The 22010-nt window shown below is 40.7% G+C and overlaps 1 protein-coding gene and 1 long non-coding RNA gene across 2 annotated transcripts in view; one reads left to right on the top strand and one right to left on the bottom strand.

The window, feature by feature from the left end:
• LOC114806479 overlaps positions 1 to 22010 on the top strand; it is a 206449-nt gene that overhangs the window by 72765 nt on the left and 111674 nt on the right. The gene's annotated exons all lie outside the window — the stretch shown is intronic.
• Positions 8746 to 22010, bottom strand: part of EBF1 (EBF transcription factor 1) — a 346244-nt gene continuing 332979 nt past the window's right edge. Inside the window, 3 exon segments of the mRNA XM_029051049.2 lie at positions 8746 to 11849; positions 18226 to 18420; positions 21379 to 21558. Of these exon segments, the coding sequence (XP_028906882.1) occupies positions 11818 to 11849; positions 18226 to 18420; positions 21379 to 21558 (407 nt within the window). The 3' untranslated portion in view covers positions 8746 to 11817.

Raw genomic sequence — 22010 nt, 5'->3', positions numbered from 1 at the left:
CTTAAGTGGTAAAGATATGAAGGTTTTTGAAGGCAGAGGGGGAAGACATCACACTGAGATGAGAAATAGCAGTAAGAGCAGATATTTTAAAGTGCTGGATAGGGTTCAGCAAATAGGTGGAGAAGTGAGATTTGAAGAGCAGCTGGGAGACATCTTCTCAAAAGACAGCTGGGAAAGAAGAGAATGTGGAAATGGAAGGAGGAGAATTTGGGGGAGGCCCTTGAGGAAGTTCAGGTTCAGTGATCTCCATCTTACCTATAAGGCAGAAACCTTTGGGCATATCTCTATTTTCAGATCTCTTTCTACTGGGGTCTCCCCTCAGTGCTTACACTCCATCACTGTATTTTGGGATTGATTGACTATATATTGGTTTGGAAGGGCATTGCTGGCATAGAACTTTCAGAGCAATATTTGCACAATAATTGTATAAATACTAAAACTGTATGCAAAGTATGGTATTTTTTGAGGACGTACCCTGTGCAAAGTACTCTACTAAGCCCTTGAGAGAGTAAAATAAAGTGACATGATCCCTGCCCTCAAGCAACTTTCATTCAGCAATCATAGAGAGCATCTTGTTACAAATCTGACTTGGATAGGAAAAAGAATGAGGATGGGAAAAATTGTTAAAGTTAATCAAATAATCAATGGCATTTATTGAGTGCCTGTATGCTAGGCATTGTACTAAGCACCTGGCAGGTACAAAAAGCTGTTTCCTGCTGCCAAGATACTCAGAATATCAACCAGTCAGTTAGTCTATCATATTTATTGAGCACTTACTGTGGGAGAGTACAATATAATAGACACATTTCCTCTCCACAATGAGCTTATATCTAGAAGGGGAGACAGACATAAATATAAATAAATGGATTACATTATATACCTAAGTGCTGTGGGACTGGGATGAGGAGATGAATAAAGGGAGCAAGTGAGGGTGACAAAGGGAGAGGGAGAAGAAGAAGAAAGAAAGGCTGTCAGGGAAGGCCTCTTGTAGGAGATGTGCCTTCAGTAAGGCTCGAACGGGGGGAGAGTAATTGTCCGTTAAATATAAGGAGGGAGAGCATTCCAGGCCAGAGGCAGGACATGGGCAAGAGGTCAGCAGTGAGATAGATGAGATCAAGGTAGGGTGAGAAGTTTAGCATTAGAGGAATGAAGTCTGCGGGCTGGGTTGTAGTAGGAGAGTAACGAAGTGAGGTAAGAGGTAGCAAAGTGATAGAGTGCTTTAATCCAAAGGTGAGGAGTTTCTGTTTAATGCGGAGGTAGATAGGCAACCACTGGAGTTTCTTGAGGACTGTGGAAACAAAGCCTGTACATTTTTGTGGAAAATTGGTTTGGGCAGCAGAGTGAAGTATTGACTGGAGTTGGGAGAGACAGAAAGCTGGAAGTTCAGAAAGCGACTGATACAGTAATGAAGGCAGGATAGGATAAGTGATTAGATTAACGTAGTACCAGTTTGGATGGTGAGGAAAGGGCAGATGTTAAATCTAATGGGAAGAGCAGACAAAATAAATATTTATAGATAATGAAAGCCAGGGAAGACCACACAGGAAGCAGTAATAGTACAACCACATTATAGTGAAGCAAATGAGCACAGCTGAATGTGTAGGTAAATATTCAAATAAATAATACTAAGTTACGGAATGTACCGAGCCCTGAATGTGTGCAGAGCACTGTGCTAAACACTTGAAAGAATACAATAGAGCTTAATAGACATGATCCCTGCAGGAGAGACCAACATTTAAGTGAATTACAGGTAAGAGAAGTAACCATGTATAAATACAGGTACATAGGTGCTGTGGAAGTGGGGTGAGCAACTAGGTGCTTGGAGGTACAGTCTCAAGTGCATAGGTGACAAAGTAGAGATGGAAAATAAAGTGGGGAGGTCTCTTCCTTCATTTTGAGTTCCTTACCCTGTGTTCTGAATTATAACTTAAGACTTGGCCCCATCCATCAGAATAGGCAAACCAGGCCAGGTTCTCAAAGATGTAACAAATCCTCAAACCATTCATTACTTGAGATTTTTGAAAACCAGAATATCAATGGTTGACAATCCATACATTGACAGCAGCTCAGCTGGAAGGCTTTCTCTGGACTCATAGTTAGCTCAACTCTCTATTACCTTAAGTTACTCAACTTCACACAGATGGTGAATTGTTTTAGTCACCCTCCCAGCAGCCTCAAGAAGTAAGCATGGCTGAAAGGTTTTTCCTGTCCTGCTTATGCCATGGGACTCATTGTGCCAGTTCAGTACAATGACACTTCCCTCAATGGCTCTATCAGTCCAATGATCTGTGCAGATTATTAACCTATTATTATGTCCCAGAGCAGTAGAGCTGAAGGAGAATAAGAGAGAAAAATGTTCCTTAAAGAAGAACGTTAGTTTTCCCTAGTGTGGAGGACATCTATCCCCTTAAAATATGAACACATCTAGCCAGGAGTGGGGACAAGGAGAGGGGCTTCTTCTTCTGTGAAAAGACACAGGGCAAGATGATGTTGTCTTTCCCTCTCCCCATTCATCCTGGATTTAACAGACTCAGTTTGAGACAGGGTTCTCTGGTTGGTTACTGAACTGTTAAGTTGAATAGAGGAGAATGGCATAGATCAGTCAGAATATACAGTTACCAAAGAGAGCAAGTGGAAAATGTTTATGTATACTCCTGAATGTTCCCAAATGTCTAGTACAGTCCTCTGTACAGAAGATGCTCAACATATATGATTGCTCTCAAAAAGGTTGGTGAGAAAAAGCTGAGACCAAATGCTCTTGCTGCCAATCTGAGGACCCATTGCAGCTCCTCCTACCTAAATATCAGAAGACTAAATCAAAAAGCTATTGCAGAGGTTCTGAGCACTTGCTCATAATGTCTACTACATCTAGTGCCAAATCAGCAGTCTGCCATGGAGATGAGGTAGTGTGCATGAAAAATACATAAAATACAGGGTGGCTTTATGGTCTTGAATGGCCCATTCTATAGTAGGAGCCTGACCATAATGGTGATGAAATTAAATGGTTTCTTACGAATTTGAGGGTGTTTTTTTTTTTAATGGAATTTGTTAAGGACTTACTATGTGGCATCCACATACTAAGTGCTGGGGCAGATACAAGATTGAACACAGTCAGTATCACACATGGGATTCACAGTTTTAATTCCCTTTTAACATATGAGGTAACTGAGGCACAGAGAAGTTGTGTGACTTGCCCAAGGTCACAGAGCAGACATATATTGCAGAGTAGGGATTAGAACCCAGGTCCTCTGACTCCCAGGCCTATGCTCTTTCCACTAGGCCCTGCTGCTTTGAGTAGTGATCTTTTAGGACACATTTATCTGCAGGTGGACTTGGTTTAATTATTTTAGTTGACTTAACCTAACTGTCTTGATCGGGCCTGCTCCACCTCAGAGTGAAGTTCTTTCAACCTATGCCCATAAACAAGGTCCTTAGATTAAAGAAGAATATCATTAAATTATAGGTGCAGACTAGATCAGTTCCTCTAAATTTGAGGGACTGTCTGGGATTAGCACTCCCAAACACTTAGTACAGTGCTTTGCACAAAGTAAGTGCTCATTAAATGCAACTGAAGGAATGAATGAATCAGCAGATAGAAAGCACACATGTATGTATTGCCTTATGGCAAATGTCTCTCTGCTGTCCTTCCTCCTTTAGCCTAGCCTTTCCCCACCCTTCTCCTTTATATGCTAGACTGCCAGGGATTCAAGGTCACTGAAGTTGTAGAAATCACTTTGCCTTTGGACTGTATATACAATTGTTCTGGAGAGGTGTTTTTACCCCTCTCCCCCTTTCCCCCAACCAAGAGGCTGCCTTAAAATTCACCTCCCAGTTCTCCAGGAGAGGATTGACCCACAAGTTGTTTAAAGCCATCCAGGACAGCTTTTGATTCACCAGTGAAACATTCACCCACTGCACTGGGTAAGGGAGATAGGCAGATTGAATGGCTGCACGTCCCAAGGGTGTCGTATGTAGTTAACCTGGAATAGGGGGAGTCAGGGGTTAGTTAAGCAATATTTAAATTTGTTGCTTTACCCATTCTAAGTTTATGATCCTCATAAGAGCTCATTGCCACTTTGCCCTAACTCAGTTTTAAAATTAGTTTAAATGTAATCCTGTTTCTTGGCTCTTTGTGGTGGTGTTTGTGTTTGTGGTGTTTTCTTCTGCATTTTTGTCAGTGATGATGGATAAGCTCCTTGTGGGCAGGGACCCTGTCTACTAATTCTATTATGCTCTCACATGCACTTAGAGTACTCCTTATAGAATGAGCTTAACTACTATTGACTGATGAATTCAACTCTCCTTCCAAGCTCTTTCAAGTAGTAGATTCTCTTTTGGCCTTTAGGAGTCCAAAAAGTGCAGAAGAGGGATTGTGTTACTTCAAGTCCACTTCTATGAGTCTCTCTACAGATCCTCATATCTTGAGCATATGTTACCACATGCAAAAGTCTCATTTTAAATGCTGTGGGAGTTTGAGGGCTACAAACCTTGGGAAATCAGCTATGCCTAATATAGTATGTAGAAGTTCTGTAATCATTGAACTAAAGTGCACTGAATAAGTGGATAAAAATCAGTCCCACTGTAGCATAACTCTCCAGAGAGCAGAGATAAAAATGCCTCGTGCTTAAGTTAAAAAAAAAAAGTAACAAAATATTTCCAGTTCTGAAAACTGAATTTCCCCCTGAACATAAATATAGAAGCCTCTGGAGAGGAGAAGGAGATGAGGGGGGTGGGAAGGAAGGCGGAGGAAATGGTGACAGAATTTTTAACAGAGCGACTGTCCCTGGAGCTGAGGGGCTGCTGTTTCTTTAGCAAGTGCAACTCTCAGGAGCTTCAAGTGTTCAGTTCCATTCCCTCCAAAAGCAGTACGGAATGGAACTCCATAAAGAGGGAGTGAAGGGATTGATGGAACCAGAAATTAGTTTTATTTTGGGAACAGTACTTGGTGGTGGAAGAATTGGGGTATTGACCTTTACCTCTAGACTATGTTCCCTTGTAGGCAGGGAACACATCTATCAACTCTGCTATATTGTACTCTCCCAAGCATTTAGTACAGTAGTCTGCACACAGTAAGTGCTCAATAAAAATGATTCATTTTATTTTATCTCCTTACTTTGTGAATAGAGCACAGGCCTGGGAGTTATAAGGTCGTGGGTTCTAATCCTAGCTCTGCCACTTATCTGCTGTGTGACCTTGGGCAAGCCACTTCAGTTCTCTGGGCCTCAGTTACCTTATCTGTAAAATGGGAATTGAGACTGTGAGCCTCTCATGGGACAGAGACTGCCCATCCCAATTTGTTTGTATCTACCCCAGTGCTTAGTACAGTGCCTGGGACATAGAAAGCACTTAACAAATACCAAAATTATTATTATTACTTCTCTGTGCCTGTTATCTTATCTATTAAATGGTGATGAGAGTATGAGTCCAATGTGGGATAGGGACTGTGTCCAACCTGATTACCTTGTATCTACCCCAGCACTTTAGAACAGTACTTGGCATATAGTAAGCACTATTATTATTATTAGGGCCTGATGTTCTAGAATGTTGACACATAGAATGACTATAGTTCTTCATTTGCCAGAGAGTCTTTCTGATTCTCAAAAAGCTGGGTTTTAGGTCATGTTCCTGGCCTTTGGATTTTCTTTGCCTGGCTAAAAACTCAGTGGCTCTCATCCAAGTAGTAATAGCTGAAAGAAAAACTAAATGAGTGTTGCCTTTAGACTCACGAAGAAGGGACTTTCATTACTTCCTTCAATAATAGATCCATGAAAATAATATCTCAAGTCCTTCAGTCCATCTTAGCTTTTCCATAAAGCTATCCTTGGCCACAGGATGGCAAAGTGGAACCATGGAGGGGAGTGGGCATGTGCTGTGGCAGAGACATTACCATTAGAATAATTCAGTGGAAAGCATCTAGGAAGTTTAGTTTCTCTTTTTTATGGTAAGTAAGCCCCGGGGTAGATACAAGTTAATTAGGTTGGACACAGTCCCTGTGCTGCATGGGGCTCACAGTCAAAAGGAAGAAGTGTTCAGCTGGCCTAGTGGAAAGAGCACAAGCCTGGGAGTCAGAGGACTGGGTTCTAATCCCTGCTTTGCCACTTGACTCCTGTGTGTCTTTGGGCAAGTAACTTATCTTCTCTGTATCTGTTTACTCAGACGCAAAATGAAGATTCAATACCCTTTCTCCCTCCTAAACAGACTTTGAATTCTATGTGTGACAGTAACTGGATCCAACCAGATTATCTTGCTTTGCACAAAGTAAACGCTTAATAAATAGCACTATTACTATATACAGACATTTTAAAGAAATTGCTAAATTGGTCCAATGGGAAGGACATAACATAGTGACTCCAAATAAGTTTTTTTTAAGTTAAATGAGGACTGGAAACAGGAAGGCATGTTATGGCTGGCCATCTTATTCCTGGAATGTAGGGAAAGCAAAGGTTGAGGTGAAATAAGATGTATGTAATTCTTGCCCAGAAAAGGCAGTGAGATCTATCTCTGTCTTTTTGTGGTCTTTGTTTTATCTGATCCTGAATTTTTGACGATGTCACCTTTGCATTAAGAACCAATCCATTTGGGCCAGTGTGACTGAAACGACCCATGCGAGATTGACAATCCCTTCCACAATATGAACTTAGAGATGCTTGATATGCTAATGGGTTTGACCAATTCAGAATATGTCTCTGATTTTAAATGTACTTCCTGGTAGGCAAAACTTTGGCTTTGCCAAGTATTTCCTAAAGGACAACAACTCTTCCCTTGCTTGCTGTCCACCATGCTGGTCTGTTTGCAGTGGTCTCCCAACCTTCCACTGCTAGGTCACATTGTTGGAGACTGTGACTGACTGGTTTAAAGTGGTGTACTTAGCTCTCCCTTCTTGCAGTGGTCCTCTTCAGTTAAGCATGCAGCTTTGTTTGGGTATCTCACTGCCATCCACTCTCCTCATGTGTTCTGCCCAGGGTGGTTGTGTTGCTTTGTATATTATTTCAGTACCATTAAGCTGATTGTGTGTATTGAGAGACAAATGCAAGAACATCTATGGCTGCAAAAAGGCCAAAGATTCTCGGACACTGTGGAGTCAAGGAGTTGGAAAAACCAGTGAGTTTTTTTTAGAATATAAAGGACCATCTTATGCTGCTATTAAAACCAAGCGGTATGAATTGCAGTTAAGACTTACTCTTTGTATTAACATATTATGGGGAAAGCAGTGCATAACAGTGTTTAGAGGGATATAAGAAGATAGGATGAAACTCAAATAGGTAGAAGAAAGCTTTGGGTCTAAGTTTAAACAGTACATTTGTGTTCAAGAAAGAAGAAACTCTTTTTGTATGCTTGTCTTTGAAGATATTTTAATGTAACTTTTATCTTATGATTTCTATTCCAAGCAAAATCAAGACAAATTTCAAGATAGATCCATGAAGCAAAGACAAAATCAGCTTTTCAGTCTCTATGTGCCTTCTGATTCAAGAATGATTTAGAGTAGGATTTCATAATTTTTATTTATATTGTCTCCCCCTCTAGACGGTAAGGCAGAGAATATGTATGCGAACTCTGCTGTATTCTTCTTTCCCAATCACTTAGTACAGTGCTCTGCCCATAGTAAGGAGGTCAATAAATACCACTCATGATGATATAGCATTACAGCCATAGCCCTTTTGAGGTGACCTACCAATTAGGGCTTTCCTTTTCCCCAAATGGAAATGTTTTTCATGACATTAATTAAACTCTTCACACCACTGTAGAAGACTTCAGAAAAGTTGATTGCAGCCATTCTACTGGATGGGAAAGAATGCTTTATGCAGGATAAAAGGATTTTGGGGTCTCCCACTTCTAGATGTTCTCCCATTGAAAGACAGCAGGGCCTAGTGGAAAGTGCATGGGTGTCAGAGGCAAGAGACCTTGGTTCCTCTACCAGCAGTGCCAAAGCCCGTTGTTGGGCAGGGATGGCCTCTATCTGTTGCCGAATTGTACTTTCCAAGTGCTTAGTACAGTGCTCTGCACACAGTAAGTGCTCAATAAATACAGTTGAATGAATGAAATGAATAGGCTTACTGTGTGCCCTTTTGCAAGTCACATTACCTCAGTCTCCTCATTTATAAAATGGGCATGATATTTTCTTTCCCTCCTTCATAGACTGTAAGCCCTGTACTGTCCGACCTAACTATTCCATATCTTCCCCGAAGCTGCTAATTCAAATGCTGAGTCATTCCCGACGGGTAGCGACTCCACGGACACACCCTCTTCCGAACGTCCCACCTTCTGTCACAAGGTCAGTCTGGTATGTGTATCCCTAAGCTCAGGGCTAGTGAGTGCTTAATGAATTCCATAATTATTATTATGAGGACCATGAATCAAATGACACAGCAGACTCCCTCTGACACGTTAGTGGCTGAATGTTCATAAACTGCCTCCATCCTTTGGTGCCCAGCCACTGGAAAGCAACATGAGGCCAAGAAAGGTTCATAAATATGGCTGCTGACAGCAGAGGGCAGCAGTTCACTTTGCATATGCAATTTGCATTCTACATTAGCACCAAGTGGAAAAAAGCAAAGGAAACACTGAACAAAAGAAAATGTGCTGCTTAGGGCAGCCATAATTGTAGGCAGACTGGTTGGACTGTGCAACTCTTTCTAACATCTAGTGTGGCCGAAGTCATCAGAGTAGCACATCACTTCCACATTTAGTGTAACTGTGGCCTCCTGGGCACCGGAAACAGAAATAAACACACAATGAGAAGCTGTATTCACAGACAGGAAGTAACTTTAATTAAATATTGTGAAAGTTGAAAAGTTTTTACAGCTTGAATTTCTGCAAAAAAATTATAACAATCTCTACAGTAGTTAGTTTCTCTAACAATAGAACTGTACAGTGTGTGTCTATTCAAAAAGGTTTAGATAAGAAGGTGAAAGGTTAAGTAGTTACAGAGATGACTTCATTTTAGCTGCATCCTAATACAACTGTGAGGACATAGGCATCCTTTATGCAATCCAGTCATTGAGAAGCTTCACCTTTTAAAAACTGAAATCTGTTTTTTTTGTTTTGTTTTGTTTTTCCCACTTAAAGCCATATTCTGTAAGAATGGGTATCTTTTCGGTTGTGTAAGAAGCTTCCTGGGTTGGGTTGGGGGATGGGTAGTAAGGGGCAGGGACTCCCTTTATAAATAGCTGCAACAAAACACAAATTATACACATTTTAAAGGCTCTTTGGACTTTGAAGAAAAGGTCTAACCACTGCACATGGCTGACAGATGGGCGCAGTCTGTCGTTGGTGTCCAAACTGGCTAAATCAGAGACCGAGTGCTAGTTCCTGAACAGCTCAGGGTTTCACTGGACAAAATATGGCTTTAAATTGTACACATCTCCTGGCTTATCATGTAAATTAGGACAATCTTTCGGAGTAGAGAGAAGCAGTACTTTGATGTCACACATTTTCCAGTTCTCTTTATTGGTCACTGCAAAAAAAAATTTGATGTCCTTTCCCTCCCTCCCCACCCCCATAAAAATCGCACTGTGACAGTCTAGTGAAAACCATTGCAAAATCCATAGAGGGAACATGCACAGTTGCAGCATTGTTGTAAATGATTTCTTGCTTGACTAGAAAAAGTTACATTGTCTTAAGGTAACAAAACAGTTCTTTTGTGCTTTTCAATTCCTTTTTTTTCTTAGAATGTTAGTGATGATTGACAGTCCTGGTGCACAGTACAATGTACAAGTGAAATGAATATGATTTGCATTGTTAAGGCATCCAATCTGCTGGTTTATATTTATGTGAAAGACAGGAAATATACAAGCAGACTTAAAGAAAGTATTTTCATTGATTTCTATGAAGTTTCTCCCCGAATTTAATGCACAAAATGCGTCACTCCAAAGGGGAGAGATTCCATGCATATTAATAGAGTAAAACAGCATTAGTTTTTGTAAGCCTCAAAAGCAAAGGATACATTTTTGTTTAAATCTACAGAACTAAATGCTACAAGAATAATATGCTACTTTTTTGCCATATATTGGAAAAAACTTCTTAACTTACAAATAATACAAAAATAGACAATGGCTTTTGGGTGGAAATAAAAAAATGGAAGCATGGTTTAAAACAATACTAAAAAGAACTATAAATGAAATGTTTTAAAAATCACATTTAAACAGCTAGTACAACTGTAGGTGACCAAACAAATCAGCACTTTTCACATAGCCAACATACACAATAAAATAAATGGGGGCAGAGGGAAAAAGCAATGTACAAATTCCAAAGATAAATACATTATTTATATGGATATTTTACAAAATCCCCTTTAAAACAAAAAGCTTTTTTTAATTAATTTTGCAAGTATGTGCAAGCTAAAGGTAGTGAGCTCTTTTTGCAAAATATGCAGTAAAATCTTTTGTGATATTGAAAAAACGGTCTTAAGACATTAAAATGTATAAATAGAACAACAACTTTGGCAAAAAATCACAAAAAAATCTACAGTATTTATAACTACATACAAAACACAACAGCAAAGAAAAATATCAGGTACTGCATCCTCAGAGCTTTGCTGCATCTTTGACTTCTAATTTTAAGAACACTTCCCAGATAGCAAAATTCCTGTAGAACAGAAGCCATAGGGTTTTGATATGGAGGTGTCAACCTTCGTTTTTTTTTCCCAGTTTCTTTTTTTTCCATTTGCTATTTCATTGAAGCATTTAACCTGTTGCTCAACCTATTTATGATACCAGCTGGAGGGTTGGTTAACCTGGGAACCAACCTCCTCGGCCACGGACAAAATACCTACTTTGCTTCTGTGCCAGGTACTTCTAGGCAATGCTAGGCATTGCCTACAGCTAGGCAATGTGGCGGGTTCCAAATTGAGTTTGGGCAAGTCTCAACTGTGAGAAAATCGAAGAGGGAGGCTGTTTTGGGGCTTAAACGGAAAATGTCGAGCCTAGAGTTCTGAGCCTTGACCATGATCCATGAATCTCAAGGAGATTTGCACGCATGGGTGCAGTGACACTGAACTCCAGTGAGGCCACCGACTGGAGAAGATTAGCAAAAACAAAACTTTGCCAGGTTGAATTATACAGTTCCAGCAGTCTATCCAGAGGCACTGGGTTGGGAGTGGAAGGGAAAATGTGATCATTTACATCACTTCACTTTTCAGGCTGCGTTATTTACACGATTACTTAATTAAGACAACATTACCAAAGAAAGATCACCTACATTTCCTCCCCCAAATAAGCTTGTACTCCTAAGGGGTGGCACGTGAAGTTAGATACTGAAAATGCACTGCACGAGCAAATCACCATTGGATATGCGTAAGGCATAAGAGCCGACCCTTATCATCTAGAAAAAAAAACTAACTGGCTTTTCTATTCTGTCCCATACAAGCTTTTATTTTCTAAAAAAAAAAACAAAAAACCAAAACCATTAAATGTCACCACTTCATTCTCCCGTTACACAGCTTTAAAACATCATAAATTAAAACATGGAGCTTTATTTATAGTGTCCCTTGTATATAGCTTTACGATTTAGAAAAGACAAATGATTGTTGAGTTAAATCAAGCTTAAAAAAAAGAAAAAGTGGATTTTTCTTTATCAACAGAATAAATATAGCTCCCAAATACTTGGGATGTACAACTTGAACCAACACCCTGCACTAGCAGATGCCTTCCAATTTCAGTATTTGCAAGGTCAGTGATTTTGCTTGTTTAAAAATCCGCAGTTATTGTGATTCCTCTTAAAAAGGCCTGAGTTAAAAGTTCCACTCTGGGACTTGTATCAGATTTCTCTCCGTAGCAGAATCCAACCTCTTCATTAATAAAATTCTTCAAGGCAATTCTTTCACATGGGAGGAACAATCATGCCAGATATCGCTGTTAAAAGACAAGAAGAAAAGTCAGTTTGCTTCAAAACCTTTCACCAAGGAGAAACAAATATTTGAATATTTAGATCCCCCGTTCTTCAGTTTTGTAATTTGATTTTGTTTAGAATCATATTGCATATTTTTATTAGAGAGCACATGAACATCTATCTATAACAAAACAGACTACATTACACACTCCTCAAAATCTGATTTCAATTTTAGAACATAACTGAGGAATTGCATAGTTTGAATGCCGCTGGCAAAGTGGAGTCCCAAAGTCTTGCAAAATAGTGAGAGGGTTTTTTTTTTTTTTAAAGAATACACATTTGTTCCCTCTGAGGACAACCCAACATAATCCCATCTGCCAACAGTTTATACAAAAGCCACAATGCCTTGCATTCTGTACATTAACAGAGACTGTTTGGCTAAAACCAGCCTTTTGGCAAGTTGAATTCCGTGTTCATGCTTGGGAGGAGCTGCATATGGGTGGGGAGAAAGGCAAGGAGTAGGTGGAGTGGTTAGGGAAGGGGAGGGCCCTGCTGCAGTTTGTTGGCAAATTTGTTTAGGGAAAGAGTGGAAGAGAAGGCTGGTTTGTACCGAGCACAATTTCAGGCTGCTCATAAGAATGATGATGATGTTTTCCACATTGAGGGATCGGCTCACATTGAGCCTCCGAGGCTTGACAGGGTTAGTGGAAAATGGAGAGTACCAGGAGAGAGGAGGGAATGAGGCCCCAAGTCAGATTGAGGCTTCTGGCTGCCAGAATGAGTCCCCAAAGTGGGAGATGGGTTTGGACCAGTACTGACTGTCAGAAACACATAATCTGCCATGATTAGCCTCCAGGAGACGGTCACTGTGTCCTTCTCTTAGCTTCTTAGTCAAGGCCCATGCCTAAGCTTTGGGAGAGTGAAGGCTCAGGCCTCAAGCTTCCTTTCCATTTTTTCTTTTTTTTTCCTTTTTTTTTCTTTAAGATTCAATAAAGCCCTCAAATGTATTTTGCCAGACACTTTTTCCGTTAATTTTTAAACCCATATGTATTTTCAGGGAAATTCAATCCACATGTTTCTGATTCATTTACACGTAAATCATCCAAATGTTGTTTTGCAAGAGCTGCTTGGAGTCCAAGAGCTCCTGGAGTCTTTTTTCATAAGCCTCCCTAAGCCTTTTTTCTTAGAAACAGGAAGTTGTCTCTTGCCAACTGGAGACAAACCTAAACCCCCCAAAAGGTCTGACATCAGTTTGAAACTCAGACCCCACAAATTTTCAAATGGGTGCTGACCTTGACCATGCCCACCCTTCCAGGCTTGAGGCATATACTCATAATGGTGTCCCCATAGTCACTCCTATCCTAAACTGGAATCAAGAGGGGCTAGTGTGGCTTCTTGGAGTCCACATAAAGAAAGAAATCTCTCCCCTGAATCCTGCTCCACTGGGTTTTCAGCACTGAGTCTTTGCTAAATTCAACATTGAATCATTTTGGAAACAGCCTCTGGACCTCTGAACCTGGAGGTAGGTTCAGTCGCTTTATCCAAGACATTTCACCTCTCAGTGAGTTTGCTAGCTCAGTTAAGGTAACCTCTCTGTAGACTTGTATTCTGGCCAAATTTCCTTGTGCAATCCTGAAGATTAATGATGTGGCTGAGGGTACGAGGGGTGGGTGGGTAAGACGTGAAACATTTCAACAATACTGCATGACACCCAAACTTGCCAATGTGGGGCATGTGGTAATTCACACAAGGACACCACACTAACACAATTCCTTAGCTTGAGCATGGGCTTTGGAGTCAGGGCTCATGAGTTCGAATCCCAGCTCTGCCACTTGTCGGCTGTGTGACTGTGGGCAAGTCACTTAACTTCTCTGTGCCTCAGTTCCCTCATCTGTAAAATGGGGATCAAGACTGTGAGCCCAACGTGGGACAACCTGATTCCCCTATGTCTACCCCAGCGCTTAGAACAGTGCTCGGCACATAGTAAGCGCTTAACAAATACCAACATTATTATTATTATTATTATATTGATAGAGGGAAGAGCTGCCATCTCACAGCATCTTGGCCAGACACGTCTCAAGGAAGAACTCAGCTGGTGATGGGCTGAAATGCTCCCTTATTTTTAATTACAACTGCAATCATTTGATAAGAACTGAGGCAAAGAGAAAGATGTTCAGATTTGGGAGAGGCAGGAGGGAGGTGAAGAGTGAATTGTTTTCTTCCCAAATCCAACCATATGTGCAAGAATTATAAGGCTAATCAGGAACAGAATTGGCTCTAGTAAATTTAACAAATGAAACCAGAAGAAACAGGAACCCACACAATTTGCTACCTGTTTGTTTGGCTTCCTGCAGCTCAGTGGGATTAAGGAGAGTGGAGGGAAAATTAATATGTAGTTTACGATTACAATATAAGAGCAAAATAAATGTCATTACTGGGTCAAACCAATGGTCCCAAAAGCCAAGAATTCTGTCTCCAGCAGTAGCAAAGAGGACGACTGCAGCAACCATGTGATACTTGTCCTCCTTGACACTGATTTATGTGTTTAGGGATGTACCACCTAACATCTCTAACTCATTCCCTTCTGCTCCCTTACATTCTCCCATTATGAACCACTCATCCATGAATGTATCCAAACTCCTCTTGAATCTATGGATATTTTTGTCCTGCCCAACTTCCTGCTAGTAATGAATCCCATATGCTGTGTGAAGACGTGTTTCCTTTTCAAAATGCACAAAAAAGTACAATATTTTCCTTCGGTCTGGCAGAGTTATTTATTGAATTGGGATGAATTCTAGTGGTGTGTGCACAGCTTTCTTAGAGTTGTTGAGGTGTTATTTCTACAATCCCACAAGCTCTGATCCAGAGCAGGAGCAACTGCTTTTAGTGCATTATATGGGCTGGGCTTGGCCCATATTCCCACAGGGTTTGAGCCCATAGGATTGCGTCCTGCATGCAAAGCCAAAACTGGCTGGGCCCAGGCCGTGTTCTAATGCCCTCATTCCCCTGTTTTCAAGGGAGTTGGCTCTCAGCAAATGGGATGTTCTGAATTAAAAGTGTCCTGTACTTCCACATGCAGCATGTTTGGTGTTTGTCCATATGCATAAGTATCTGTGGTCTAATGGGGCTCTAACTTCTAGTGGCCTCTCGGGGGCAAAAACTGTGTGTGTTCCAACCCTAGCAAAAGAGAGATTTGGGTAGCTTCTGACTCACCCTGAATTGGCTGCTTTTGACTGGGATTAGTGAACTTCAGATGCTGAAATCTGGAGATGTGTTAGGAAGCAGAGTGAATTGGAGATTTCTCACCCAGGAAGAATATTTGCTAGGATCTCCCAGCAACTGAAATCAGATGGAGGAACCTCTGTGGAGTCACTGGGTCCACTTGATTTGGGGTGTGCCTAATTTGCCCTTTAAGAAGAGATATGTCCCATGTGCATAATGGAGATGGCACTGACAACTCTCAAACTGCTGCCCAAAGCTCTGTGGACCTGCTTCACTGCTTTAGCATGTAGCCTGAGGCTGCAAGCCAGCTCCAGGGCCTTGCTCTAGGTTTGGTTCATCACAATGCTTGGGTTACCCAATGGGGATGATTTTGCCTTAGTTTGACATTGAGATCAAGGACCACAGAGTTCCAGAATTGAAGCCTTCTTTTGAAATAATAGAAATAAAAGGAAGGGCAAAACTATGAATGGCAAAAAGGGGAGGCTCAATGTCTCTCACTATTCCTAAAATGTAATTGATGAAAAACAGTTTTTGGTTGGGGACAAAGGGGCAGGAGAGACAGTCGGAGGCTAAATAATGGTCTAGGACATTAGAATAAAGAAGCAGGAAGTGACGTGGATATCACATATTTCTCCCCTTTCCAGACAATAGAATAAATGGAATGAAACGTGGACTCTCTGTGGACAGGGAACATGTCTACCGGATGTGTTATAGTCTATTCTCCCAAGACTTAATATGGTGCTCCGTACACACTAAGTGTTCAATAAATGCCACTGACTGAACTCTGGCCATTTTATATGCCCCTCTTTGGATAACCTTGGCTAGCAGATGAGGGGAAGGTCTGTCCTGAGTTGAAGATATCTAAGATGGCAGAGGATTTCAAGTTTCTCTACCCCATCTCCAAATAAGCACAGCCCATGGTACAGCATGGCTATATCTTTGACAATACCCTGTTCTGGCCTTCCTGAAACCTTAGCTCTGAGAGAAATTTGGTTGGCTTTTGATGTCACCCAAAGCTCAAGCAGGAAGAGGCCATCTGCTTAGATACATGGTTTGCTCATTTTAGCAATTAGACACAACAGGCGGTGTATTTTTGAATGATTATAGCAGTGTTGGGCTGTGTGTCCTGAGGCACCAGGCCAAAGACCAAATGTCTTAATTCCATTAAGAACCACAGCTCTGCTCCAGAAGTGCACTGACTCTTGGTGCCTTGTTTAGCTCTTATGAAACCCAGTTGCTAAACAAAAGTGGAGGGCAGCGGGAGGGAGAGAGGATTCAGGACATTTTCTGGGCATTAAAAGGCCTGGGTGGAACTGCGGTGGTAGCCAATCCACAGTGTCCAATTGCACCCTCTGATCTACAGCCATGTTACAATAACATTTTACAAGTCTGGGTAGGGATTCTTAAAGTCCATGAGGTTTTAAAATAAAAATAAAGTTAATGTTTAAAGAGCCTCTGGCTGCTTGGTTTCCCTTCTGCTGTCCTCCCTCAATTCTCCATGCATAACTGGGGAGTTGCCAGTGTACCCATCACTTCAATTCAGTAAGAGAAAAACCTTCTTTAGTTGGAGCAGTGGTCTATAGTGTCAAATTATCATAAGTACTGAATTTAAAAATCAGCATTTTTTCCATGAGCTGCTGCTCAGCTGTCGATTAAAAGCCTTGTTCTACTTTGTGTCTGACGTCAGATCTGTGTTTCATGAGGTTTTTGAGTGACAGCTCAGGAATGGTAAATTTCTCCTCTCCTTATATCATTATTAAAAACCCATTACAACGTGCTTTAGCTTAAGGGCTACACCCATGCTTTCCAGTTAAAATACACTAAGTGCAACCTGGCATTACCTTTAGTTCAAGAAAATCTGGCTTTTATGAATGGATTCAATCTCTTCTGTGGATGTACACATCTTATGTAATGAAAAATGATTTCTGGACTAAAATCCTGGAGAAAGATTCTCTCCCCTACCCCCTTTAAGAAACTCGACTCTTTTGAAACAAAGCAAAAGAATTACCAATCCAAGTTGAGTAATGGAATTCAGATATGCCAAGAGATAGAGTGGATTTGGTGGTTTAAGGTAAGAATTTTGAGACTATCATCCCTGGGCTTATTAAAGACAGGGTAAGTACCTGCATGCCAGAGAGGAAGGTAACACTATTGTCCTCTCTTCAGGTGTGTCAAGAAAGGAACAGCGTTCTGTGAGTAGCCTGCCCCACAGCTACATAGAAACATGCTGTAGAATCAATCCAGGAGGCAGGATGAAGGAAGGCTCTGTCTAAAGGACAAATAAAAAGGGCAGACCACCCCCTGACAAAACCCGTAACCTGATGGAAACCTCACCCCTTAGTCTGCCTTTCCTCTAGAGGATGAGCACTGAATGGTAGTGCAGAGCTTTGGGAAGAGAGAGGAGCACTCCAAGCTAACATGGGATCAGAAAGGGGCAAGGTAGACTCAGGTGTTCAACGGTCCTAGGGAGGTTTGAGGACATGGCAGCTGTGGTATTGGCTTAGTCTTTGCCCTTTGGCAAAATAAGATAAGAAGTGGAGGTGGGTGGGAGGGAGAACTCTTAACTTGGTTTGGAAAGGTCTTTGCCACAGACACCCAAAACCAAGAGCTGCACCATGTTCTGCAAACACCATTTTAGCCAGTTTCCTTTCCTGAGTGGGTAGGATTCTGTACACGTACACTATGACAAAGGCAAAAAAGGAAGGGAAAGTTTAGTGACGTACTTCAGGAGAAGGCCAGTCCCTGGAGAGACCCTGCAGTGGAGTACTTGCTAGAGTCCACAAAAGACTGGTCTGATAATGGCGACAACGGGAATAAAAGAGGAGAAAAGAAAAAGGATGGTATTAGTAAACGGATATATTACTATTATATTAAACACTGAATCTGCACCTACAAAGTGGTAGAATCTTGATTTAACAGTATCAATGACGTTAGAAAAGGGTGTTACCAAATGCTTTCGTTAGCACGAGGGAGGAGAGGACGGGGAAGAAGCTTAACATTTATAGAAAGACATAAGAGATGAGGGGGAGTCTACCAGGCAGGCTCACCAAGACCCATTCCTTTCAGCCAGAGTTTAGGAAATTGTGTTCCTCTCGAGTACTAGGTATGTGAGCTCAAGGATTTGGAGATCAGACTGAGGCAGGCTGGGCAGAACCAAAAAGAACCGGTGACATTTACCTTGCAGGCTGTTGCCATTGGTGCTGGTGCAGGTAGGAGGAGGAGAAGTCTGTGGTCTCACTACAGGAGCAAATGCGCTCTTCTGTTTCACTGCTGAGACCATGTTGGCTGGTGAAAAGGAGAAGATCCCCGAGGAACTGCTGCAGTTAGAGGGGAGGCTTGTGGAGGAGGCCATGGTTGGACTCGATGGCACAACTACAAAAGGAAAAAGAAATTGCTTAATCTAGAAGCAAGAGGCAAGTGGAAGGACCAAAAATTTTCTGTTGGGAGTTCCCCCAAGATAGCAGTGCCCTAGTAACTTATTGTTTTCGGCTAATAATAATGGTGTTGAACACTTACTAGGTACCAAGGACTGTGCCTGATAGCTGGAGAGTAGTAGTCAAGGTAAGAAAATTAGATTAACACATTCATTTTGAGCAACACTGCAAATTGCCACTTTGTCCAGAATGGAAAATTCTAAGGCATTAGCCATTTCTATGTTGTATGAACTTCATTTTACCTTTGACTGCTAGAGGGCCACTGCTGGGCTATTGATTCTGGAATAGGAGGAGGAAGAGGAGGAGGAGGGGAAGTAAGAGCATTTATTATGCATCTGTATGCAGAGCACTGCAATAAATGCTGGGGAAAAAAATACATAGGTGAGAATTAGACATGATCCCTAGCCCTGTAAGAGATCACAATCAAAGCAGAGTCAATACATCCCTAGAAATCTTATTGGCAGAACTGCATATGTCTTAATCGCTGCCCAAATACAAACTTAGAATCAAAGCTTCCCTCCTAGGACAGACCATCGACACTGTAACTCTGTTGCATCGTACTCTCAATTGCTTAATACAGTGCTTCACACATAGAAAGGGCTCAATAAATACGACTGCTTTACTGATTGGTTGCATGTTCCTGAGCACCCAGTTCCATGCTCGCCAACCAGTCGGAACTCAATAAATGCAGCTGTTGATCAAAAATGCTGTTAATGGTGAGGGAGACTGCATGAAGCCATCTGGCGGAGGCAGTTTTCTTTTTTCCTGTAATCTGGGATGGGGAGCAAGAAGGTGAGCCCTGAAAGTAGTAATATTAGACAACAAAACATCTGGGAACCTTAGCAGAGCTGTAAGATCTTAACTGTATAAATTGCTCAAATGTTACAAATGAATCTCTGTCTGTGCATTGATAGCAACAATGGTTAGGCTGACCAGATGCTCAGGTGATTTAAGATCTCTAATATTTCTTGCTTTAATCCTTTGACATCAGTTACTGCTGTCTTCTTTAGATCAGGTAGTGCATCTCTGTGGTTCCCATATCCAAGTTGGTTTGTTCTCTGCTGGGGGAATGACTCCCTTCTCTAGCTCTTTTCTGAAGCACTAAATCATGAACAACAGGGCAGTCGAAATGGGGTTTGATAGAGAAAAGCATGTGAGGCATTTGATCATTGGTTTGGATGGCCTGAGGTCCTAAATTGTCACTCTAGATCGAATAGGAACCACCAGTGCAAAACAATATGGTCTTAAGAATTTTTCTAAATTATTTTTTAGATTATACTTTTCCTCTAATGAGGGCAATGTTTTTATACCTCTCTTAGGATCTGTAAATGTTAAACCTACACTCAATAATAACACCTATTTAAATTGCAAAACACCTGCACAGGAGGGTTGATTTTTTTTTTAAATGTACTTAGGCTTGAAATCCTGCTGTTTCAGTGTGGAAGGCAATTAATCTCTTTGGCATATACTGGCCATCATGTATATTTTGTGGAGGAAAGCTTTGGGTTTGGGCGAGTAAGATATAGTCAAGTAGTTTCATTTATTATAGTACTATTATTGATTGTAAACTGCCAGAGTGGGAAAAATTATTCACAAGTAGAACATTTCACTTTTTTTATCTTGTTTGGAATTTTTAGACATGAGTGGTTTATGAATAATTAAACACTGTAGAGGAAAAATTCAAATCAGTTGGGCTTTGTGCTATTTTATTTGCATATATGCAGATAAAAATCATCCTACTTGAGTACTTATTTGAGAAACTGATACCATATTTGTGAACACTGAGGAAATCAATTAATGGAAATTAAATGTTCAAAGTTTCACAGTCTGACAGATACAATCTTAGGCTGAAGTCACTTGGTATCTGAAGTAGTTGTTAAGGCAGAGCAATCAAAGCACCTAAATTGAATTGCTACTATACAGCAATTAGTTTATTGATTTAATTAAGAATGCCACCTTTTAATTTTCAGGTCATGATTGAAACATTTTCTGATTGAATGGATTAGGCATCAGAGAAAGAATAGATAAGCTAGAGACAACATTTTGACGGATCAAAATCAAAATGAATAATGAGGATTCAGGAGAAAATTGTGAAATAGGAATGTATTCCTATTTCTGTGGTATTTTAAATGTTGTTTTCCAAATATTTCTAGGCCATCATATACATTTGATTTAAAAATTTTAAGGTTTGTGACCAGAGTAGTAAAGGAGTCACTTGAGCAGAGAAGAGCTTTAGTGGAGACAATTATTCGAAAGGCACTGAAACAGCCTCTTGTGGGCAGCTAGTAAGTCCTAAGTATCAACGGTTTGGTGTCAATATGTTCTTTGGCTTTATAATACGGTGTTCATTCCAGGATTATGTCGGCATGCCCACCCTTGGGCACTTGACAATTTTACCCATAGAAAGCATTATAATAAAGTTACAAACTGGTTAAAAGTGCTCTCAGATGCTCAAAACTTTATTACTAAATTCAAGAGAATTTTCAATATTGTCAGGGATAATCCTGGAATTGTGTCAAAAAACCCAAAAACTAATGGAATATAGAGTCGACTTTCTTCCACAAATGTGATGTTTACAGATAAGCTGAAAGGACTGATACAATCACTGGAAGCTTTGTCTATCAACATTACCTTTTGAGCATCTCCTGTGTAAGAAAATACAATAGAATTAGAAAGCATGGTCTTTTCCCCAACAGGCAATGAAATGCACCTCTCCATGTGCAGAATAGGAAAGGCAGCCTGTCTGTAAAAGTGTTCCAACAGTAAATGCTTTGGAGAGGATTGCAACATTCAAGTTCTATCTTGGGTTTCTCAAAGAGAAACTAAATTTTGAGTGAACAACTAACTGATTGGTTCTCAATGAAAATGTGAAACAATAGAGAACAATACTACTCACTGGCATAGGGGGAATTGGCAGCAGATCCATTTAGGAAGGTTGGAGAACCACCTAAATTTGACATTCCAGCATTCCCATATCCATTCATGCTTGTTGTGACAGAGTTGTAGTTGGTCTGCTGTGGGGTGGTGCTTGGCACGTACCCATGAGGTGATACACTGCTTGAGTTGCGTGTAAAACCTGTTGAAGGGAGAAAGGAGGCATACGTTCAGGCAAACCGAGTTTTCCTAAGATTTTCCCCATTGTGTATGACCTAGATCCTGGAAAAGTAGGAAATATCCATAGGAGGACAATACTTTGTAGAACTAGAAAATGGGTCTATCATATCATTTATTAGTCTGTAAAAGGAAAATACTCAAAAAGGATATAAGTGCAGTCAAAAGACTCATAATATGGAAAATAACGGATGTAACTCTTCCCAGCAGAATCCCACTGCTGTTTTTTTCACTCTACCATCCTTATTTCATTAAGCTAAATGTCTGTATTGGTAATGCATCCTTTAATTGCCACTGTACCTACACCAAATGGTGGTAGAAACTGTAAGCTAAATTCTAAAAGGGAACCTGACACAATAAAGCACATAATCTCTCGTAAGAAAATGCATTCTAACTGAAAACAATATTTTATGCTTC

The sequence above is a fragment of the Ornithorhynchus anatinus genome, chromosome X1 (assembly GCF_004115215.2).
Source record: "Ornithorhynchus anatinus isolate Pmale09 chromosome X1, mOrnAna1.pri.v4, whole genome shotgun sequence".
Taxonomy (NCBI): Eukaryota; Metazoa; Chordata; class Mammalia; order Monotremata; family Ornithorhynchidae; genus Ornithorhynchus; species Ornithorhynchus anatinus.
Note: the sequence above shows the minus strand (reverse complement) of the source record. Positions and strands in the feature narration are given on the sequence as shown.